A 25,285-nucleotide genomic window follows, 5' to 3' on the forward strand; every position below is an offset into this window, starting at 1 on the left:
AAACAATGATTCTGAACAACAACAAATGCCATGTCACAAGGCCCAAACTCACGCCCCACCCCATAGTTCCCCCCAAGAAGCATCTGTTGCCCTTATAAAACATCTCACTCTCTAACACAGCAAGTTAAAAACCCCAATCTAACGGGCAGTGGTGGAGCCATCCATAGTGTCGGACGAAAGAGCATTAGATATTAGGCAGTTGCATTGTTAATATGTAATTAGATTGGGTTTTTGTTTGCCCTCTCTTCCCATTGTAATAGTTACAGCACCAGGCTTCGGGACAGGTCGGAGTCACTTGCGGAGTCCAAGCGCCCAGGTGTCAGCTCCTTTGCTCGCGGCTCCCCTCCGCTCCGTCAGGGCCATTGTTTGCGGGATGTTCAGGTAGCGGTTTGGAGTGGTACCCTCCCCACGGGGGAACCAGATCGCAAGCCCTGCTGCACCCTGCGCCTCCTGGAGCACATGCCTTGTCGCGGGCCCAGGGGCCATAGCAGTCGACTGTCCACTGGTAGAATCTCAAGCGTCCGTTGAGGACCGCCACTTGGGGGACCTAGAGGGACATCCTCCATTATCCATGTATATGCTGCTTGGGATTCTCAAAGAAATCAGTTTTATTGTTATGCACCACTCAGAGCCTTGCAGGAAAAAGAAGACGGTAGGGTATCTCCATCGTTCTCAGTTTCTGCTTGACCTCCGTATAGGATCAGCGCTGCAATTGAACTTCCCTTGTATAATCTGGAAATGTAAGGACCTTTGCTCGGTCGCAGCACAGTTCATTTTTTGAGCATGCCTCCTGTAGCACTGCATCTCTGTCTTTAAAGTTAAAGAACCGAAGTATCACCAGTCTTGGCGGAGAGCCCGCCAGCGGCTTAGCCTGCAGAGCCCTATGGGCTCGCTCTATGGCGAACCACGGTGTGAGGCGATCTCCAGGCATCCATGTTTTAAACCATTCTTCCTAGAAAAAGGCTAGTGAGGAGTTCGCTGTGTTTTCTAGAAGGCCTAGGATACAGAGGTTGTTGCGTCTGGATCGATTTTTGCCGTCTTCCGCCCTACAATGCAGTTCTGATGTACAAACCAACAATGTGGACACTTGTGACTTAATGGCAGTCAGTTCATCTACCACAGCCGATATTCCCAATTCCGCTTCTGTGAGCCATGCAGTTGCATTGCAGAGATCATGGCACACTAGCGCACGTCAACCCTGACCTCCCCAATTTTTGTCTCCATCGTTGTCTGGGATGTCTGGATGGCTTGAAGAATGGTTGCCAGGTCTCTGGCGGGCAACTTTTTCCCACCAGGGCCGCCCAATGTCAGATCTCCAACATGAGTCAAGCTATGGCCCGTGGTAATCTGATCTATGCGCATTTGCCCTGAGGCAGATCGTGCCGGCTTGTCCTTGCCCACTGTAGCTCTCCCAGTGCGCAACTACTTCAGCAGCAGATGCAAGCCCACTCAGTGCTATAGAGAATCCTCCAAACGCGGCAGGGGTGGTTGCGTGCAACACCCACAGAAACCCCCTGCACAGGTGTAAACTGACCACGACCGCTCCAGCATCGTCCGCCTTGGGCTGCATCATGCTTCCTTTCACGCTACCTCATGGCAACGCAGACAACTCGCAGCACGGGGAGATGGCCTCCAAGAGAAGCCACCAAGGTCACCGCAAACCTAGCCCAAGTCAAAGATGTCCTCTTAGGGGGCCCGGCCTACATGTTTAGGCCCCTGTAGGGCCCACGTCCATCTCAGTGGAGTCAGTTGCTATAGGGCCCCAGGTCTTGTGGGGGCCCCAGTATGATTAAAGTCCCACTCCACAACCTAACCTTCAATAAAAGCTCACCTCTGTACACTGTCCCATTGCTGGTGGGTCTCCTTGCCACGGGGCAGCAGCGCATGAATCAAGAACAGAGCGCCTGTATTACTTCCTTAGGGTGTGGGGTGGTTACCTTGGCGCTGCACCACCCTCCAAGCAGCAGAGTTTCTGTCTCCGATGGCCTGGGGGGGGCGCTCTTCCCCAGAGCGCACACCACGATACATCAACTGGCCTGCCCACTTGACTCTGCCATCAGGCCCGTTGGGTTTGTAGCCTTCTCCCGGGGCGGCCGTTCCAAATGCGCCCGGCTCTCACACTGTGGCGCAACTGCTCCTTCGTGCCAGCAGTGTCCGCTCTGCGGTCTTCACACTGCCACTTGTGCAGCTGGGTCCAGGGGTACTCCAGAGGGGGACGGGGGCACAGATCTCAGACCAGCAGGAGCCCCCATCCCAGGGCCTGCGCACGCACGCACCCGGCCTGGTTGCGTCTTCCCCTGGGCTTGCACCGCACCTCGGGTTCCTTAATCCCGCGCCGGCCCCACTCCGCCCGACCTCTATGCCATCTCCTCACCTCCTTCTCACTGCAGCCAGGTCCTCCTTTCTTGCCGATCGCCCCCAGCACTGACCTGTCAGCAATTGGAGGAGCCGCTCACTTCAATCCTCAACTGGGGCCCTCCGTGGCCCCAGTACAGCCATCGGCCGAGCACCTCTTTCAATGTCGCCCCGCTGCCATTTTAGGCGCAGTCCGCCCATCGCTGCCCAGTGTCGTACAGGCTCCCCTGGGCACAGCTTGCCGAGTCGAGCAGTTCTCTGGTGTCAGTGTCTCCCCGGCACCAGTCCCACTCTAGGGATCAGGGCGAGACGGGCACTGCCTAAGGCGGATGACGGAGGGGTCTGGAACACTACAAAAGTGCGACCGCCATCTTGACGCCTCAGCCACATCCCAGCACTGGGGTTATTAAATGTGTGTAGCAAATCATCCATGGTAGAGTCCACAGATTCAATTTCAAAATGAAAAGCCCTATATCTGATCATTACAGTTCTTGGACATTCAGTAATTTTGTTATTAACATCTAACACATCAAATTGGCTGACTCCAATAGTGTCAGCAGATGGCTCACAGAACTGGGAGTGCATGAACGCAGAAAAAGGGGGCATGAGCCCATTCAGCTGCTTCCATTGCAGAGTGCAGATTCCAAAAAGCAGTCAACTTCACTGTACACTGCATATTATCTCTGGATTAAAAAAAACGGATGTGGATGTGCAAAATGTCCGATTGTGAAAGAAATTATCTTTAAATATTTTGGTGAAAATTGTAAAATGTGAATTTAATAGAGATCTCTTGTTTTTTGGACCAATTGTATTTTTTCCCTGGTGTCCAGTGTTATTTCTGCAACCCTCCCAACCCCCTACTCCCCACCCCCACAATTCTATCGGTGGATGGGGGTGAGGCAGAGCACTAGTTCTGGGATGGAGACAAGGTACGATGCCTCAGTGGACTACCCTCATCCCCCTCTTTTTTTTGTTTGGCGGGGGAGGGGGATTTATAGGGCAGGGGTCTTTTTTTTCCCTGCTGTCTAGTGCGTTAACTTTTCCAATCCTTTGCTGAGTAGGGATGTGTGGAGCCAACGGAAATCAGTGCCATGGCACTTGTCGGCGTCCAATTACACTGCTAAAAAATTCTCTACATCCAGTCTGACACCTCAGAGATATTTCAAGATGAAGAATCGGTGGTTAGAAGTATCTGTCAGAATCAAATTCAAAGGTTAACTGTCGAGGATTCCAGTAAAACCTGGTGTCCATTGGCAGGGGGAGATGGGATGGGATAATCTGTTACCCCTTCTCTTCCTTACAGCCTTTGAGCATTTATTTAAGTCATTATAGTCTTCTGAAGGGATAAAATGGACCCACAAAACATGTAGGAAGGTAAAATCTTTCCTATATGAGGATATTATTTTTTTCAGTTACCGACCCTGAAGCATCACTAAATAAGGGAGATCCAAATACATTGCTCCAGACTATTTAGTTACTGAGCTGATGAGAAGATGAAACTCTAACTCGTCAATGGCTCAAGCTGTGACTGCACCAGCACACACCTATGGCTTCAACATGATACATGAATGGCAAAACAAACCAATGGAGGATGACAGCAACATAACTGACTGTAGCCAAGATGTGCATACTCCATCTCTGGAGATAACAGACACCCTCAATTGATGACTGGCTTACAGAACGGTCACTGTTTGCATCCTGTTAATGAACGATTTCAAAACATGAATGATCAACTGGGAGCCATATAGTTTCACTTTTTGAATTATTAGGCAGGTATTTGCTTTATTTGGTAGAAACCACTACTGCAAAATGTTCTGCAGAGTCATAAACCTAGGTGCTGATTTGTGTTCCAAGTACTTTGCCCTTCTAAATCTACTGATATCTATGCATCCAGGTCTTGCACACTCTGAGAAACTACATTAAGGTAATGAGACCCAGCTGTACAAATGTGGACGAAACCTATAAGACACAACAATGTGCCAGTGTGACTCTCTATGTGGAGTGATTTACTTGATAATGTTTGGTGCAACAAGGGTCAATAAAAAAGAAAGGCACCTACAGCTTGCTGCCCTAGCAGGAACTGGCATATCTGTCAGATGTAGACATGCACTTGTCACACGCTGACACTTAGTGTGTTTAAGTTTTATCTTCAAAGGATGCTGGATACATGTGGCCTACCTGTGTTTGCCACTTCCCTCTTTCACTCACCTGTCTAATTACCCTTTAGTCTCCCTGGACTCTTTAATGTCTTAAGAATGTAATGGACCAAAGGCTGTCTGATACGGAGTTCTTGTTTCATTCTGCAGCCTTTGGTTTTCTTCCACCTTCTTTTAAATCCGCTAATTGGAAAATGAATAACTATTGGAATGGATTTATCCTGTTATGGAGTTATTCGCTTAGTGCCCAAGATTGGTTGACTGACATTTGTTCTTAATTTTCTTTTTGGTTTTGGTATGAATACAACATCCGAACAGTACTGTTATTGTGCCAGCAGTACACATTGCTTTGTTTGGGACCTCGGTTACACCACCTGGGTAGAAATAGGCCAGTGAAGGTTAAAACATTTATGCTGAGTTCATACTGCTAGAGCACTTGCTGGTTGGTTTAGGCAATGGAAAGGAAAAAGAGAAAAGTAAACGTTAAACACTAATACAAGCAGGTCAACAGTAGCAGTTACATATGGTAGGGGACGTTGATGTAGGTGCCTTTGAGCAACTATTTGGGATAAATGCTAGAGGATGATCACACAGTAAATACTGTATGAGCTGCCAATAGGGCCGACCAGACAGCGATAAGTAGAAGTGGCTTGCCTGTCACAGTGGTGGATTTTGGTAAGGGAAAGTTTAGGACAAGCTTTGATCATGGCAATGAGGTAACAGTGCATCCACTGCCAGGCAGTAGTTTAGGACCTGTAATGACGGAGAAAGCTGCATCTAGGGAGGAAGGGAATTGTCTTTGGACTCCGACTGAAAGGCTAAGAAGCAAGCCATTCCATTCCTAAGACATGGAGAGTTTCCAGGAGCCTCTCACTTTCTCCACTCTCTGGATAGTGCAATATCGCAGGAGGATGGGCAGTTTTCAATTGGGATGTGGTGATGCTCACAGCTAAGAGAATAGCCAGATCTAGGAAACAGGCTGTTGTGTTATTTTGCTTAGTGCACATGTAAGACACCAGGGCGCTGGCCTCCTAGTTATGTGAAGTGGTAAGCCCCGTTATTCGAGAAAGTTGTGAGGTAACTGTTGACCAATATTGAGACAAAGATGGGTAAGAATGTGGAGCAAGTTGGTGCCAAGTAAATGACGGCAGGAAGCTTCCGCCCATGGGAAAAAGTAATCGAACACAGAGGTAGATAGGTATGTCCTATGCAGTACATAGAATTGAATGAGCTTGAACCATGTGTTCCCGGAGCTAGTGGCCAGGTAGGATAGCATACTTTCCCATTCCTTGTCATAGAAAGCCCTTGAATTTCAGTTTACTATTTGGTTATCTGTCTAGCTGTTACAAATATTGGACTTTGAAAATGTAGTAAATTAAAATTTAAATAAAGAATTAAAGAAAAGAAAATCAGAAAATCCACTAGGTTCTCAGTAGCTATTTTGAAGAAGAGCAACCAACAACTAGCATCCAGGCTTTCCAGAATTGCAAACTCTCTCTATTGACTACATATATTTGAAGCAGAGTCTACAAAGACCAGTGGGGGAAACGTCAGTATTGGTGGTCCTGCATTTTAGGTATGCACTAACAGTTTTGCCAGTTACCAACTGATACAACCTATCTTGGGGAGGCCCACCTGGCTTATCAGCCAAGCAACTGTTTTGGCCTACCATTCTTTTGAAGACTGCCCTTTAAAAACATAAACAAATCTTTTAGACATTGCTATCCTCCAATGCTGTATTCTATGATTGTAACATTGTTTCTCTTTTGTTATGACATTTTAAAACCAGTGTGTGTTTTTTTGCTTATAGCTTTAAAGAACTGCTTGGTTTCTGAATTTTCCCTCATTTCACAACTAACAGTCTCGTCTCTTGGCGAGAGGAAAGACCAAAAGAGACATGCTTTTATAAATTTAAGAGCAATCAATAGAAAGACGGTGGAAGTCATTTGCCTTGGGGAAAAAAAAGCAGGAGTCCAAACTTTCATACTGTCACCCACTAATAAAACTGCACCTCTATTTGAATAAGAGTACAGCTGCTATCCCTCCGCTCCCAACATCCAGGATACAACTTTGAATGTCTACTATTCTCCGAAAGCAGAAGAACCTGGGTGCTACTAGCATAGATGAGTAAGTGGAGGCTGTGGGAGTGGATAATGGTGTTGGAGATTTGCAGTCTACTGGGTTCCTCAGATTTTTGCCTTCTGTAGCTGAACCCATTTTTTTGGCATTATGTCTTGACACACTTTACTCCTGCAAATTAGTGGTGATGTGTTGGTTCTCCCCATTCCAAACAAAGCGCAACTGGTATACAACTGACTGGTACATATAATTTAACTAAGTCCCAAGTGCACCTAGGGCCTGTAAATTAAATGCTTTTCATGGGCTGCAGCACCTGACAAACAAACTTTTGCCATGTCTAAACATTCCTTTTTAATACTTGTAAGTCTCTCCTATGGTAGGCCCTAAAAGTTCATAGGTCAGCTTGCATGGTATTTAAAAAGTAGGGAATGTATTTTTAATCTTTTGCATATTATGGCAGTGAAAAAAGCAGACTTTTTCACTGTAGCATTGACTAACACTGGTTTACTTTATTACATTTAAGTGATAAATTCAGCAATAAATTTAGTTTGGGAGCGGCTAAAGAAATACTATTTGCACTCACTTTAATTGTAATTTAAAACCCTCTTAAAAGGTAGTCAGATTTTCAATAATTATTTTTTTAAATGCCACTTTTTAGAAAACGTGCATTCCCCTGCCTAAAGTATCTGGGGCCTTTGTGTGAGTGGCAAGCTGCCCAGTGTTGCTAATGGCACCCCATAATGAAGAAATGTGTATTAGACCCAGAGATTGGACAAAGGAAATGAGTGTAGAGGGAAATGAATCTTCCTGACAAGAAGCCTGGGAAGAAGCAGTGCCCTGCCTTGATTACACTTCAAAGGGATATGACCCAGCACACACAAAAGGACCTGACACCCAGCCTGCCCTGCCTTTTGTTTCACTAGTCAGATTGAAGCCTAATCCACTGAACAGGGAAGAACGGAATCGCTTTAGGTGGTAGACACAGTGTTTGTTCAGCCCTCCACCCCCCACCACAGGTTGGCAATGGGTATAAAAATGGCACCCTCTGAACCTGAAATCAGAATACTCCTGGCCCTGAAAAGCTACAGAAGGGCTGCCCTGATGCCTGAAAGCAACTGGACCTGCTAGCCTTGAACACGACCCTCACAGGACTCCAATGGTCAGTTGGCTAACCTCCTTTTAAAGCTGCAGGGACACAGTAAACCTCAAGAGGAACTGTTCTGCTGTTGCCTCTACCTGCCACCCTGTGAGACTTTAAGTACCTCCCCTAAGGTCCTGGGTGGATCCTGTGGTGTATTGGGACTTAAAGTGCTCAAGTCAGAAGGTCAAATCTTTGACCGGGAAAAACTTGGTTATTGTATCTGACCAGCATCCGCTTAGGATCAGAGCCAAATTGCATCAATGTCCTGTTCTACAACAGCTATTAACTGTTATTGGCACTTTGAGCTTTTCTTGGCGCTATTTTTAATTGAACCTTTACAAATGCCTCACTCCAATTCCTCTTATTGGATGATTTTGTTTATTACATTATATTCTAAGTTAGCCTGGGATTTTTATTGTTTAACATTTCAACTTGATCAGTATTTCAGTACTCCATAAATACTTTACACAGTGCTTCTAAAGTCAGGCCTGAGTGCTTTGTGCCAACCTCCCAGAGGGTTAAGTACAGGTTTATTTCGTGGTTGTTGTGGTTCATTATAACAAGAGTGTGATTATATGGGGTAGATTTCTACCCCTCTCAACTAATAGCCAATTTCCTACAGAGGGCAGCTAGAGGAACCGCACATATATTAAATAAGTAAGGTGAGAGTGCAGCCTTCTGAAGAACTCCACATATAATCCCGACAGCTAGAGGTGGAAAGAAGGTATTTTGAGGATGACTTTTCAAAATTAAGTTTAACGAGCATTAGGCTTGGTTGTCTCAGATCCTTCTCTTCCAATCAACTTAGCAGAAAGCTGTGGTATTACTGTCAAATGGCAATCATAAATCCAAGAGAATGAGGGTGCTGACCTTAAATGCATGTAATTTAATACGGTTACAAATACCATCTGACTGCTGAGGGGAAAGCCTGTTTAGACACTGTTCAGTACTTGATTATCTACCACATACGCAAAAAGAAGTTTGATTTATTTGATGATCAAAATGTTTGGCATGAGTGAGGAATAGCATGATCAGCTAATAGTTTGAAGAGTTCCTGAGATTAGAACCAAGTTTCATCAAATAGGAATAACAATGGCAGCTTTCAATTCTTTCGCGATAATCAGAAAAATCCAATGCAGATCCCTAACTACTGCCAGAGCATTGACTTTATGCCATTCGCAAGACATCTGAATTTGTTTATTTAATTTTTTTTTTTTTAGAATAGCTGCGCCGGCAGAGTACAAAATTAGATAGTGGTCCAAATAAAACAGCCAGTTTAACCTCATACTTGTGCTTTTAACATGGTATGAATCAAAAGCCGGAATACGATGTTCTACCAGAAAGAGTGGGATCCTTCATCAGCTGCGATCAGCCTCCCCAACCCAATATCATTTTATTTTTTTGTATAGGTTTACTGAGAAGTACATGTCAATATATAAACAATGTGTTATAAAGAGAAACAATAAATCAAATTATCACATAGTAAAAATATTAGGAAATATTAACTTCTCAGATTTCTAAACACAAAAAACATAATACAGATATCAAAAAACGCAATATATGAGATTATTCATAAAACATCCATCTCTGAATTAACTCTTAAAAGTGGACCTATAAAAGAAAACCTGGAAAGAAAGAATTATGCAATATGTATTAAACCATATATTATTGGTAGTTAGAAGATAGTTGTCATTGTAATATCATACAAATCCACATATATAGCATTTCAAATGGAGATAATCCTGCCAATTCAACAGTGTTGACTAGGTGAGCAGTAAGTCCTACTTAAAATAACAGTGATAATGGGCGAAGTGTCAATTGTCTTAACCCCTTCTCTGCCAGGCCTTTTCCCCCTCAGGTGCCAGGCCTTGTTTTGGCTATTTGGGGCAGTTTGCGCTTAGGCCCTGATAACTTTTTGTCCACATAAGCTACCCACGTCAAATTTGCGCCTTTTATTTCCAACATCCTAGGGATTCTATAGGTACCCAGACTTTGTGGGTTCTCCTGGAGGAGACAAAGAAATTAGCCAAAATACAACGAAAATGTTTTAAAAAACAAAATGGGGAAAAAAGGGCTGCAGAAGTAGGCTTGTGTTTTTTTCCCTGAAAATGTCATCAACAAAGTGTTTGTGGTGCTAAAATCACCATCTTCCCACCTTTCAGGAACAGGCAGACTTGAATCAGAAAACCACATTTTTCAACACAATTTTGGCATTTTACTGGGACATAACCCATTTTTACTATTTGTGTGCTTTTAGCCACCTTCTAGTTAGTGACAGAAATGGGTATGAAACCAATGCTGGATCCCGGACATTTCTGAAAAGTAGACAACATTTTTAATTCAGCAAAGCGTCATTTGTGTAGCTCCTACAAGGTTTTCCAACAGAAAATAACAGCTGAAATAAAAAAAATATTGAAATTGAGCTGAAAAAAAAACTGCCATTTTCTCCCCATTTTACTTTTTCTTGTAATGTCAGATTTTTTAAAGCAATATACCGTTACGTCTGCTGGGCTCTTCTTTTTGCAGGGATGTATAAGGGCTTGCCATTGTATACCAGGTATACAGCAATTCATTTGGTGAGATATAAAGAGTGAAAAATAGGTATAAAGGAAACCTTTTTCTTTCCAAAATGGGCACAAGATAAGATATTGAGAAGCAGTGGTTATTTGCACATCTCTGAATTCCGGGGTGCCCATACTAGCATGTGAATTACAGGGCATTTCTCAAATAAGACTTTTTTTCTCCACACACTCTTGCATTTGGAAGGAAAAAATTTAGACAAAGACAAGGGGCAATAACACTTGTTTTGCTATTCTGTGTTCCTCCAAGTCTCCCGATAAAAATTGTACCTCACTTGCGTGGGAGGCCTAATGCCTGCGACAGGAAATGTAACATGGACTCATCACATTTTTACATTGAAAACAGACGTGTTTTTTGGAAAGTGCCTAGCTGTGGATTTTGATTTCTAGCTCAGCCGGCACCTAGGAAAACCTACCAAACCTGTGCATTTTTGAAAACTAGACCCCTAGGGGAATCTAGGATGGGGTGACTTGGGAGGCTACCCAGAATCCTTAGCAAACCTCAAAATTTGGCAAAAAAAAAGTTTTTTCCTCAAATTTTGGTGACCGAAAGTTCTGGAATCTGAGGGGAGCCACACATTTCCTTCCACCCAGCATTTCTCCAAGTCTCCAGATAAAAATGGTATCTCACTTGTGTGGGTAGGACGAGTGCCCCCGAAAGGAAATGCCCCAAAACAGTATCTGGACACATCAAAATGATCAAATACAAAACAACCTGTTTTTGCAGGGTGTCGAGGCAGGTAGGGGGGGGAGGGGGGGGGCGTTAGGGTTAGCACCTGCATTTTTGGTCCTGGGCTCAGCAGCCATATAGGGAAACCTACCAAATCCAAACATTTCTGAAAACTAGACACCAGAGGGAGTCAAGGGAGGTGTGACTTGTGCTGATCCCCCAGTGTTTTCCTACCCAGAATCCTGAGCAAAGCTCAAATTTAACAACCAAAAAAATAAACATTTTCCCCCACATTACTGTGTGGGATCACCACACCAGGACAAATTTCCTACCAACCAACGTTACCCTCAGGCTCCCGGTAAACATCATACCTTACTTGTGTAGGTGGGCCAAGTGCTTGTGACGGGGAAGAGCCAGAAACATGTCGAAAATGAGGGAGGAACCAAAGCGGATCCAAAAGTTTGAAAAAATATATTTTTAGGCTGACAAGTGGGGCAGAATTCTTATCGCTATAGATGTGATAATGCTGGGTGGTAGTAATTTTGTGGATTCATGCAGATTCCGGAAGGTTCCATCACAGAAATGTGGGAAAATGTGGGATTTCCAGCTAAATTGGAGGTTTGCAGGGCATTGTGGGTAAGAAAGTGTGTGGGGTGCATGTGAAGCACACCACCATGGACTCACCCAGATGTTTAGTTTTCAGATGTGTCCAGGTCTTTTTGATTTTTCTACATGGCAGCGTCCAAAACGTACAGCCCTCACCATTCCAAGTGGGACAATTTTGAGAGTTAGCCAAGCTCTCATGGTCCAAATGTAAAACCAAAACCCCAAATAATCAAATGTCCTCTTGTTTTCCATGGGATAACATGTTTTAGTGTGCAGGGGGAGCTGAAAGACTGTTACCCTCTTCAGTTGGGGTGGGGGCATAACCATGCCCATACTGGTTGTTACCCACCAGCCAACATTTTCTTTTTTTTTTTTTTTTTTAAGTTCCCTGGCATTAGTAGTCTGTGGGTGTGTATCCAAATCTTAAGCATAGGCGAGTAAGGAGTATAACACATTTGCAAACCTGAAGATAGATGCCTGTAAAGATTGCCTTTCAATAAGAACCCATAGTGGGAGGTCATCCAGTCTTGGCCAAAGATAAACCAATTGAGATAAATGGAGGGCTGCATAGTAATGTTCAATGCATGGTAAACTAAGGCCACCATATCGCCAGTGACAAATAAATTTGGAGATTTTGAGCCTAGGTCTCGGAGAGCCCCAAATAAAGGTTTTAATACCTTTGTCAATGTCTTGCAATATTGATCTTTTAACTGTCATAGGTAACATACCTAAAACATGAGTGAAACGAGGCACTATAATCATTTTCACTTCCTGAACTGTACCCCAGAAGAACAGGTTAAGATCGGACCATTGTTCATATTCTGACTTTGTTTTTAGCAATAAGTGGATCTAAGTTATCTTGAATCATACGTTCTGAACCTGTGTTGATATAAATGTCTAGATACTGCAGGCGATCCGCTTTCCCTCGAAAATTGTAGCCTAAGATAGCTGCTTCTGTTGTACCCCGGGATAATGGGAGAGCTTCACTCTTATTCCAATTGACTTTGTATCTAGAAATGTTTGACAAGCGAGAAATAGTAGACATGAGTGCCGAGAGAGAAGTAGGTAGATCAGTAAGTGTGAGTAATATGTAATCCGCATATAGAAGTAGTTTTGAGATGCCTGCTGGTGTGGGAATGCCTGCTATTTGTGAACACGGTCTTATTGCTGCAGCCAGTAGGTCAAGTGCAAGAAGAAATAAGAGGTGCGATAAAGGGCAACCCTGGCGGGTACCTCTTTGCACTAAAAAGGTTTTTGAAAGGAAACCCCCACATTTCACTTGTGCAGATGGAGTCTCGTATAACCACTTAACCTTAGAAACATAATCATTACCTAATCCTAACCTATGCAATGAACAGAACCATATAGCTCCATTCAATGCAGTCAAAGGCCTTCTCGGCATCTGAGGATAATGCTACTCTGTCTTCTCCAGCATCCTTGGAAAACCAAAGGATGTGAGCCAAAGTGCGGAGATGGCTACGAAAATTTCTGCCTGGAATGAATCCAACTTGAGAATTATGTATGAGTTTAGAGATAACTTGTTTGAGTCTTTTGGCAAGAATGGTGGCTAATAGCTTAGAATCTGGATTCAGAAGAGAAATCAGACGATAGTTACTGCTGTATAATGGATCTTTCGCAGGTTTGGGATGGACAGTTATGATAGCTTTATTTGAGAGTGAGGAGAGACTACCTATTTCCTCTGCTTCTTTATAAACCTCATAAAGGGCATCTATTGGTTCTGGTTTTACCCAACAGTATAATACTCCAAGAAAACTATCTCCTCCTGGTGCTTTATTGTATAGGAGACTGGAGACTGCTTGCACAAGTTCATCCTTTGTTATTTTACCCGCCAGCATGAGCCGGTCCTGTTCATTGAGACAGGAAAGTATTATTTTATCAAAGAATGCCTGTTCTTTGAGGTGGTCATCATCAACTTCTGAACTATATAACCTGGTATAATAATCTGCAAACGTATTAGCTATTGCTTAAGTCTCAGTTATTAGCTTACCTTCAGGGTTATATATAGCTGGAATAGCTGTGATAGCTTCTTACTGTTTTAATCGTGCTGCTAGTAAACAGCCTAATTTTTCTCCTTGTTTGTAATTGAGAGCCTTAAGTCTATATAGCATATATTCTGCTTTGGAAGAATATAGTGTATTAAGTTCCATCTTAGCTTTTTCAAATATACATCTGGAAGTTTCAGTTGGATTACTAAAATGAGTATGTGTCAGTGTTTTGATATCCTTTTCCAAAATGGCCTGTTCTATTCCTCGTTTATTTGTTATGGCAAACTCCCTCATAATTTGTCCCCTAATAATGGCTTTTGGGGCTGCCCAAAAGATTTGTGGAGAAGATACTGAGCCTTTGTTAACTTTCATATAAGTAGTCAAATGTGATTATAATTGTGACTTTTCTGCCGGTAGTTTGAAGCGAGATATGTTTTATCACCATGGTTTCCTACAAGGGTGTTTCAGATCTCAATCAAGCTGGAGACTGATAGGAACATGATTTGACAGTGCAATTTCTAAAATATCACAATCTAGTACTTGTGGTATAATAGAATGTGAAATAAGGAAGTAATCTATTCTAGAATGGTAATCATGCACTGCAGAGTGATATGTAAACTCCTTATCTGATGGATATAGCAAATGCCAGATATTGAGCAAACCATGATCTTCTCGGATGTCTCCTAGTTTGGCTCTTCCTCTACCATGAGTTGTGTCCAGGGGACCCGTTCTGTCTAAGATCACATCCGGGGCAAGATTCCAATCGCCTCCCAGAACTGTTCTGGAAATTCCCATTTCTGTTAGAATTCTATTTAGATGAAGGCAAAAGGGTTTTTTAGTCCCAACAGGGGCATGAATAAAACCCACTCCTAATATATTATTACCAACTTTAGGCTTGGCTAAAACAAACCTACCATCCTCATCTGACCATGACTGTAGTATATGGCATTGCAGTGTTTTCCGTATTACAATGGCTAATCCACTTTTCCTAGTAGTAGTGAGGGATGTAGAATCTCCTGATACATGAGAAGGGGATTTGCAGCTGTAAAGAATCTGGCCTACCCAATCTCTTTTTAATTTTTCTGATTCTATATCAGATAGATGAGTCTCCTGGATGAGAGCAATAGCAGTATGTTTCTAGGTTAATAGGAAAGAATGTTCTTCCTTTTAATGTGTTAGAAATGGGGTCTTTGGTTGACAGTCAGGTTACCCCCTGTTCAAGCAAGGACCCTCACTCTAGTCAGGGTAAAAGAGAATCACCCTCCGCTAACCCCTGCTTACCCCCTTGGTAGCTTGGCAGAGCAGTAGGCTTAACTTCAGAGCGCTAGGTGTAAAGTATGTGTACCAACACACACAGTAACTTAATGAAAACACTACAAAATGACAACACCGGTTTAGAAAAATAGGAAATATTTATCTAAAACAAAACCAGACCAAAACGACAAAAATCCGACATACACAAGTCAAGTTATGAATTTTTTGAGATTAAGCTAAAAAAAAAAATAGCGCTTAGAAACAAAAATGCTTCGATGAGATGTTAATGCGGCGTCGTGACGGAGTCGTTCCCAACAAGCCGACACCAGCGTCACAGGACACGGAGTCGTGTAGACCCCCAAGTACAGTACCTTTGGTGAAGAGTGAAAACAAGCCGATGCGCAAAGTCGGGGATCGTGGCATCTGTGCGAAATGTTGAATCCACGCGCTTCGAGCAGCGTCGGTCAGCGGGGCTGCAGCAGCGTTGGGCCTGCGAAGAGCGTCACGTTCCAGCGAAGGTCATGGCGTCAGGTGCAGGCAGCGTTACCGGATTCAGCAGCGGCGTCGGTCCGGAGTCGTCCGAAGTCGATTTTCTTGGATTTCTACCAGCTTTCCTTTCAAGGGCCCAGGAACTGGATAGGGCACCACTTGTCAGAGCAGGAGTCTCTCCAGAGACTCTAGGTGCTGGCAGAGAGAAGTCTTTGCTGTCCCTGAGACTTCAAACAACAGGAGGCAAGTTCTAAATCAAGCCCTTGGAGATTTCTTCACAGGATGGAAGGCACACAAAGTCCAGTCTTTGCCCTCTTACTCTGGCAGAAGCAGCACTGCAGGAAAGCTCCACAAAGCACAGTCACAGGCAGGGCAGCACTACTTCCTCAGCTATCAGCTCTTCTCCAGGCAGAGGTTCCTCTTGGTTCCAGAAGTGTTTCTAAAGTCTGTAGATTTGGGTGCCCTTCTTATACCCATTTTAGTCTTTGATGTCACCTTTCTTCAAAGGGGACTCACACCTACTTGTGAAATCCTGCCTTGCCCAGGCAAGGCCTCAGACACACAGCAGGGGGTTGGAGCCGGCATTGTCAGAGGCAGGCACAGTCCTTTCAGATGAGAGTGACCACTCCACCCCTCCCTCCTAGCAGAGATGGCTAATCAGGAAATGCAGGTTACACCCGAGATCCCTTTGTGTCACTGTTTGGTGTGAGGTGAAAAACAACCCAACTGTCAAACTGACCCAGACAGGGAATCCACAAACACGGCAGAGTCACAGAATGGTTTAAGCAAGAAAATGCTCACTTTCTAAAAGTGGCATTTTCAAACGCACAATCTCAAAATCAACTTTACTAAAAGATGTATTTTTAAATTGTGAGTTCAGGGACCCCAAACTCCACATGTCCATCTACTCTCTAGGGGAATCTACACTTTAATCATATTTAAAGGTAGCCCCCATGTTATCCTATGAGAGAGACAGGCCTTGCAACAGTGAAAAACGAAGTTGGCAGTATTTCACTGTCAGGACATATAAACCACATTACTATATGTCCTACCTTATCCATACACTGCACCCTGCCCTTGGGGCTACCTAGGGCCTACCTTAGGGGTGCCTTACATGTAAGAAAAGGGAAGGTTTAGGCCTGGCAAGTGGGTACACTTGCCAAGTCGAATTTACAGTGTAAAAATACACTTACAGACACTGCAGTGGCAGGTCTGAGACATGATTACAGTGTTACTTGTGTGGGTGGCACAACCAGTGCTGCAGGCCCACTAGTAACATTTGATTTACAGGCCCTGGGCACCTCTAGTGCACTTTACTAGGGACTTAACAGTAAAACAAATATGCCAATCATGGAGAACCAATTACGTACACAACAGGAGTACTTGCACTTTAGCACTGGTTTAGCAGTGTTAAAGTGCCCAGAGTAACAAAAACAGTAAAATCAGAGTCCAGCACACATCAACAACCTAGGGAACCGAGGAAAAAAGTTAAGGGAGACCACGCCAAGGATGAAAAGTCTAACACGTGTCCCCCCCATCTAAAAGTGGGGAGCAACTACCCAACCTCATGGGAGTTCTCATCACGAAGGCGGAAGAACCTGGACAGACCAACAGCATTGGCGTGCTCTGTGCCAGGACGATGTTCCACCGTAAAGTCCATCCCCTGTAGGGAAATGAACCACCTCAACGGTTTTGGATTCTCACCCTTCATCTGCATTAACCATCTGAGGGGCCTGTGGTCGGTCTGAACTTGGAAGTGAGCCCCAAACAAGTAGGGTCTTAGCTTCTTCAGTGCCCAGACCACAGCAAACGCTTCGCGTTCTATGGCACTCCACCTACGTTCCCTGGGTAGTAACCTCCTGCTAATGAAGGCTACGGGTTGATCTAGGCCCTCTTCAATAAGCTGTGAGAGTACTGCTCCTATACCATGCTCTGAGGCGTCTGTTTGCACAACAAACTCCTTGGAGTAATCAGGTGCCTGCAGCACAGGTGCTGTGCAGATGGCAGCCTTCAGGGCATCAAAAGCGTTCTGGCAAGCCTCTGTCCAGATCACTTTCTTGGTTTGCTTCTTAGAAGTCAACTCAGTTAAGGGGGTAACAATGGTACTATATCCCTTAACAAACCTCTGGTAATATCCTGTGAGACCTAAAAAGGCTCTCACTTCAGTCTGGGTCTTGGGAGGCTCCCAAGCCAGAATCGTGTCAATCTTAGGCTGTAGGGGTGCCACCTGGCCACTCCCCACCTGGTGTCCTCAGTACACCACAGAACCCTGCCTTATTTGGCACTGGCTCGCCTTAATAGTGAGGCCTGCCTTCTGCATGGCCTCTAACACTCTCCAGAGGTCTTGCAGGTGTTCCTCCCATGTGGAACTAAACACAGCAATGTCATCCAGGTAGGCGGCACTGAACTCATCCAGTCCTGCCAACACCTGGTTGACCAACCTCTGAAAGGTGGCAGGGGCATTCTTCATCCCAAAGGGCATCACATTGAAGTGGAAGTGCCCATCTGGGGTAGAGAATGCTGAGCTCTCCTTTGCCCCCTCAGTTAAGGCAATCTGCCAGTACCCAGATGTTAAATCAAACGTACTGAGGTACTTGGCAGCTCCTAACCTATCAATGAGCTCATCAGCTCGGGGGATGGGGTGTGCGTCAGTCATGCTGACCGCATTGAGACCCCAGTAGTCCACACAGAACCTAAGTTCTGGAGTGGCACCAGGAGCAGCATCCTTTGGGACCAAGACCACTGGGCTGGCCCAAGGACTGCTGGAGTGCTCAATAACCCCTAGGGTTAACATTTTGGAGACTTCCTCCTTAATGCAAGCCCTGACCCTGTCAGTCACCCTGTAAACCTTATGTTTACCAGGTGTACTGTCCCCAGTGTCCACATCATGTGTGCACAGGTTTGTGACTCCTGGGATCAGGGAAAACAGCTAGGCGAACTGTCCCAGCATGTGGCGACAGTCCCTCTGCTGTTTCTCAGTCAGGGAGGGGGAGAGGATCACTCCCTCCACAGACCCATCTTTCTCTCCTGCAGACAGGAGGTCAGAAAGAGGCTCACTCTCTTCCTCCACCCCGTCATCTGTCGCTAGGAGCATGGATGGCTCAGTTCGCTCAAAGTGTGGTTTGAGGCGGTTGACATGTAGGACCCTCAAAGGGTTCCTGGGGGATTGCAAGTCTACCAGATAGGTGACCTCGCTCTTTCTTTCCACCACCTCAAAAGGCCCAGTCCACTTATCTTGGAGAGCCCTAGGCTCCACTGGTGCCATGACCCACACTTTTTTTTAAGTTCTTGACCTAATTCTGCGAGCTCTCTGCAACTCAAGGGGATGCTCAAAAGATATGTTCAGTAGCTGCAGTATTAACGTTAGTAGCAAGTTCTTCACATCATTATTGACTTCTATTTTTTCTGGAATTCCATAAAAACTAATGTTATTTCTTCGGGCTATGTCTTCCAAATCAATAACTTTATGTTTTACGTACCAGATATCTGGGCCCCAGTACTCCGCATTATCTAATTTTTCTTCCACAATGGTGGTTCTTTAATCTAGAATTTTTACTTTGATATGAACAGAGTTTAGATCCATCCGTATTGTCTTCATTTCTGTTGCGAGATCTGAAATTTTGACATCCATAGATCCCAAGCTTTGCCCGATGGCAGAGATCTCTTTTAAAATAAGGTCCATAGAAGCAATATCTTGTGGGACAATAGTAGACGTGCCTGGAGGTACACTGTACCCTACTACTTGTGTAAACAAAGGCTTTCTATTAGATTTGCCACTGGCCATACTGTTAAACTTCAATGTTAGAGGAGACAATAAATGAGTACAGCTTAGTAATCAAATACTGTATCAAATCGTCTCACAAAGTGAGTAGATATTAACACTGTAAATGTAGCTACATGTTTAGATGATGACATATATCTACGATTTTAAGATTATGGCTATAAGTTTTCAAGCGGGCATCACTGAAAAACAGTGCATCAGATATCTTGTACAGTTTTCGTCTGCCTATCCAAATTCACTTTACCCCCTCTGCTGACAGGAATTCCGGAGTTTACTTAATTTCGTAGTAGAGTCTGAATTGTCAAATGGAGAGAAATACCTCAGAAGTAAAACTTTATATGCATCTCCTACAGCAGCCTTTCGACATTCAAGGAAAGGAAAGGAAAAAGGAATTTCACTTATCTCTTCAGAAACTGTTTTTCCAGGCAGAATGAGTGATTTTCACAAACTCTCTCTGCTGTAGGAATGGTGTGCAACACTCACTTGCCAAACTGTATTTCTGTCACACACTCTGTAGACAAGAAATTCCTGTGCTTACATAATCACGTAATGGAATCTGAACAGTTAAGTGAAGAGGAATACCTCAGAGTTGAGAGTTCTCATATGCTTTTCCTACAGTAGCCTTTTCAATTATCTTATCAGCAGCTGGCTGTGTTTCCTGACAGAATTAGTCTTTTTCACAGACTTCTAGATTATTATTTTTTTTAAAAGACTGAATGTTTTCAGACAGGTGTCCCTGAAAACCAGTGCATCAGAAATAGCTGACATCTTTTGCCTGCCTAGCCTAATACGCTTTACACCATCTGCTGATAGGAATTCCAGCATTTATTTAATTACATAGCAGACTCTAAACTAGCAAATGAAGAGAAATACCTCTGTAGTGAAAGTTCATATATTTCCCCTACAACAGCCTTTCAACTTTCAAGAAAGAGAATTCCACTTACCTGTTAAGAAACTGGCTGTATTTCCTGACAGAATGACTAACTTTCACAGACTCTCTCAGCGTACAACGTTCACTTTCAGAACTGCATTTGCTCCACATACACTGCTGACAAGAAATTCCTGTGCTCACATAATCATGTAATGGAGTCTGAACAGCTAAATGAAGAGAAAATACCTGAGTTGAGAGTTGTCAGAAGTTTCCCTGTCCTGTGTGGAGTTTTCAACCAAAGGTCAACAGTAATTTAATTCCCCTGGAGCAGCCTCCCAGTTTAAACACAAAGAAAGCCCCTTATCTCTTTAGCAGCTGACTGTTTCCTGACAGAAAGTGTTGTTCTTTGTATGACGCTCAGCTGGAGGGCCCGTGTAAGTGATTTGTAGCCAGGCTTCAGGGCTTTAATTAAGAACTCCATTTTAACTGTCATCTCTCACTTCGCAAATAACTTTAGAGTTATGTCGCTGTTATCTCATTTATATTGCCTTTCATTCAGGCACCAAGGAGGGTTTTTAAACATCTGTTTGGGTAATCCTTCTCACCTTGAGTCTTGGAGTCTACATTGATGCGGCCATTTCAGACGGCAGCCAGACTCTGCCCCCCCCAATATCATTTCTAACATTCAGAAGAACAAAGGCTTTACTACCAGCAACATGAAATTAAAAAAATAGTCAATATCACAAAAGGAATAGAAAAAACCTACTCAAAGTGTTAGGAGGTGGTAAACCGACATGATGGAGAACTTACGACTAAGCGGTCTCAGGATATGAAGTGTCAATTTTAATGTAACATATCTTTGATGAGCCACATTGTTTTTTTCCGGTAGGCTGAATCAGCTGAATAGGGTGTAGTACCCTGGTAGGAATGCCTCAAAAATCGCTCAGACTGACCATTCTGTTGACCAGGTCACTGGCAGACAGCGAATATTGAAATCATGCAATTAAGCAAATCACAAATCTGAGATGTGCTGCATCCTAAAGAGGCAAGTGTTTAGGACACCTGTAAAGTATTTAATGAAAAATCACAGTTCAACTTACGTGTACTAACTCTAGATTGTTTCACACGGCATGCACGGTTTACTTCCTTTATATTTTCATGTTCACCTATTATTTCCAAGCAAACAGCAAAGTAATACTATTCAAAGCTGCAGATTACTGGGAGGTAGTTTCTGAGAGGAAAGTGGGTAAAAATGTGTGCATGGTACTTACAGGAGATATCGTCAGAGCAATTTTTAAGATAAAAAGAAATACAGAAAAACTGGGGTCGACTATAGGTTAGGGTGCCACTATTAGAAATACCCAACACCTGATTTAGGATAAGGAATAGGAATAAGCTTTTCAGACGCACATGAAGTTTAATAAGGGCCTTTCAGCACAACCTCATAAATCAACATCACATTTCTGCTGGACTTAATGCTGTTGCTTAAGAGAAAGGCAGTTAAATCACAAATCAAATAAATGCTATTGTTAGGGTAAGTTAAAATATATATTCAATAAACACATTTATTGTAACATTTTTACTTACCGAAGTTTGGTCTGATACTGCAGACTTTTCTATCTCTGGAAGATTTGCAATAATTGTAGTTCTGTTGCCTTTCTCTGTTGTTAAGAGCTCTATTGCTAGTCCATCTCCCAAAATATGCCAGCCTTTTATTGCCAACTAAAAATAATAACATAATTCATTACCAACATTTATAACGAAACAAGAAATTAGGCTTTAAGATGAACACAAGTGAATAGAAAATAAACAGATAATCACTCACCTCAATTGGATTACTGTTAATGACTGCAATTAGAATATAACTGGCTTCCTTAGCACTGAGAATGCCAAAATCTATGAAGCGCTCCTCCAGTTTTGGGGGCAGAATAAAGTACTAGAAAAATGAAAAATTCACTTAAAACATTAGAACACATCCAAAATGATTTTGAAGTCCTAATTGTACAGTACAAACTATAATTTTAGAAGTGCTATTGAACAAAATGTCCATATGTAATTACAATGAACTAACATCAGCTTATAGAAATCCCACACAGTTTTATGTTCACAAACATACCCTTGAGGCTATATCTAAGCACTCGGAAATCAACCACAATGGTGCAACAAAGTTTCACATGGGGAGAGTTTTTTTTCCACATATGCAACTTTGCTCCATCTCTCAACAGAAGTAAGTTTGACTTGAGTGTGCTGGTGGGGGTAATCGTAGTGGCTACCTGATAAAGTATTCAGAGGAAACATTTGGAATCCGACCCCACAGTGGTGTTTGTCACTGGATCACTAGTTTCAGTTCTCAGCCTGTTTGAAAATTTTAGTTCTAGATTTTACTTAGCAGTAGGAAATTAGGTGTGCTAAAGCGATTCGATTAAAAGAGTTCTGGAGGTAGCAACTAGGGACTTGAACCAATGTCTGAAAATCTTCTCTGTTAAAGAGTATATGTGAAATGGAAAAATGGTCACCATAGAATGATGAGTTCAAAACCAGGGAGAAATACTGTTTAATGATTTCTGCAAAAGTATTCAGAGAGTTATGAATACGTTTTATACAGTTAAGTTTCTGTAGTACAAACAATGATTATTGTCCAATAGCTATAGTTAAATTATGTACAACAGAAAACATTCACTGAGATTCATATTAATACTGTGATTAGGAGAAGTATTCTAAGGATTAAAAAATCACGGCCAAACAGGCACTACCAGAGCCCAAAGTGCCACAAGAGAACAGAAGGAACTGAGCTCGAAGAGGCAAGTATACCTGTGTCAACAAAATGAAGGACAGTTTTTACACTCCTGCCCCACAACAGGTCGACATGTTATCAACCAATCTGACCCAATCTCTATCTGAGGAAGCATGTGGCGCCATGACCTAATCCAAGCCAATTAAAGAAGGTGCACACTTAAGGAGACAAAGCACTAATAAACCTAAAACTAAGTAACAACTGTGAAATAAAATATTGGAGTGCGTCATCCCACCACAAGAGGCAGGCCACTTGAACCTAAGAGGGCCAATTAACCATTTCAAGTAACTTATGCCCCATGAGTAATGCAGTCCTGAAAGCGTACTTTCATCATAGAAACCACAGAAATGAGAATTCAATAAACAGTAATGAGGCACAGAGAAGGTGTCTCCTTACCCCCAAAGAAACTACAACCACCATGCAACTGAAACATTGACTCCATCCAGGGATGAATCATGTGGCTGCAAATCAAAAGACCACAGGACTAAATGTTATATTTAAGGTGAAGACCACACTTAAAAATAGCTTCCTATGTGATTCATTAAAAGAGGACTGATCATCCAATGTCATCTCACAGAGGGCATGGTAGTTATGCACCAGCATACACATGGAGTCAAGGAATGATAAGCCAGGCTCCTTGAGGGAAAGATTACTTTCCCTATTAATTCAGTCCACAAAATCTCTGTCAGCTGAAGAGGACAGAGAAGGACCAGTATACACACCAGTAAAATCAGAAGGATGTATCCCAGGGTTTTCTATTGTCAGGTCAGTAGGCAGAAATGTCAGGTCACCCAGCATGTCATGGTAGGTGGCATGCACAGAAGAAGTTACTTACTTGTCAGAAGGCTCTTTTGACTGGATAACCTATATAACTCTAGATAACCTACCACCATTATCCACCAGAAAGAGTATTAACAATGACAAATAACTTGTTCTTCTGATGGATACTTCTAATTGCAGATTCCTTACCTTTAGAATCTATACCCAAAGAGTACCTTGCAAAGGTGAAGAGTCTTTGGAATGGGCTCAGACGAAAACATCTTGCATGACCGAATATGTGAAAAGCCCTTCAAGTTGGATCTGGCTGTCAAGGAAATAGTGCTTTGTAAATGTGACTCATGTTGTGGCCTCACAGATGTGAAGATCAGGCACTCCTGGTGTCAATGCAGTAGTAGCAGCCTTAGCCCTGGTGGAGAGAGCCCTCAGCTATTCCAGAGGCAGGTTCTTGGCCAATGCACCACATATAATAATGGGGATGACTATCCACCTTGACAAAGTCTGTTTCTGCACTGCATTGCCTTTCTTTGTCATAGAGAATTTTTTAAAAATAGCTTATCGTCCACTCAATGGTCTTTGGTGCAAACAATGTAAAAGCTTAAAGGTACTCGGATGTCTAGTGAATGTTGTCCTTCTTCCCATTTCGAGTGGTTAGGAGGAGGGAAGAACGTTGTAATTTGGATTTCCCAAGGTGAACAGGAGCCACTACTTTTCTCAAAAAGATTGCTTTATCCTCACTTCTAGTTTTTCCAGAAAAAAAAGGTGGTGTAAGGCAGCTGCAATGAGAATGCCTGAGACTTGCTCACAAAACAAGCTGAAGTGATTTCAGTAAGGAAGACAGTTAGGAGAGTCTGAAGATGTAATGAGCAGCTGTGCACTCGCTCAAAGGGGGTGCATCCCAACATGGTATTACAAATGGTTTGGGAGGATTACAAATGGTTAGGGAGGAAACATGCATGCCAAACCTTTAATAAACGGCATCACAACAGGTGGCAAATGATGATTAGTTCAGCAATCGCAAAACAGCCCAAAAGGGCCATCAAATAACATTTCATAGTGCTTGATGCAAGGCACTACTGAGTCAAAGGCTAAATATCAGATAGTTTTGGCTTGCAAATTTGCGAATTTCACACCAGGCCACAAATTTGACTCAGTCACTGGAGTAAATGGACTTCAGACTGGTGACACTAGGATGACTTGGGCCCAGCTCTTCCTGCTCTTCATTAGAGGAGAGGTGGAAAAGCATACAGGAGTACAATGCTCTACTCTAGGCTGAATGCCTCTCCTATAAACAGTGTTCTTGAGAACTCAAACAGGCAGAGGTTTTGACACTGCATGTTCTTCAAAATGACAAAAAGATGCAGCCAGGGTTCTCCCCATCATCAGATGATGCCCTACACCTTCTTGGGGTGCAACCACCATGCATTATCTGCCAGATGTTGCTGGCTGAGCTCATCCACCCAGGTGTTTAAACTTCCGGAGGAGTGGTTTATGATCATGGAGATGTCCTGACACCCCAGTCAACTCCAGAGTAACAAAACCCCTTGGTACTGGACTCAGGACCCTACTCCAGCAGCATAAAATAGGGTTGTTCATGTACCTGAGAACCTGCACAAGCCTTCTCCAGAGGCATGGCAGGAAGGTCATCAACACCAGGGTGGATGGCACGCTGCTCCAACAGATTTATGTGGAGCTGGGCTCCTGAGGGAGACCAAAACCCTCGGGAT

General features: G+C 43.3%; 1 protein-coding gene across 2 annotated transcripts in view; it reads right to left on the reverse strand.

Annotated features, from left to right (window-relative positions):
* TMEM131 (transmembrane protein 131) overlaps nucleotides 1–25,285 on the reverse strand; it is an 892,454-nt gene that overhangs the window by 440,681 nt on the left and 426,488 nt on the right. For both annotated transcript variants that reach the window (XM_069204268.1, XM_069204267.1), the window contains exons 16-17: nucleotides 21,813–21,923; nucleotides 21,575–21,709 (exon numbers count right to left, since the gene is read on the reverse strand). In XM_069204268.1, coding sequence (XP_069060369.1) covers nucleotides 21,575–21,709; nucleotides 21,813–21,923 — 246 coding nt within the window. The remainder of the gene's footprint in view (nucleotides 1–21,574; nucleotides 21,710–21,812; nucleotides 21,924–25,285) is intronic.

Source organism: Pleurodeles waltl, chromosome 8, assembly GCF_031143425.1.
Source record: "Pleurodeles waltl isolate 20211129_DDA chromosome 8, aPleWal1.hap1.20221129, whole genome shotgun sequence".
Lineage (NCBI taxonomy): Eukaryota > Metazoa > Chordata > Amphibia > Caudata > Salamandridae > Pleurodeles > Pleurodeles waltl.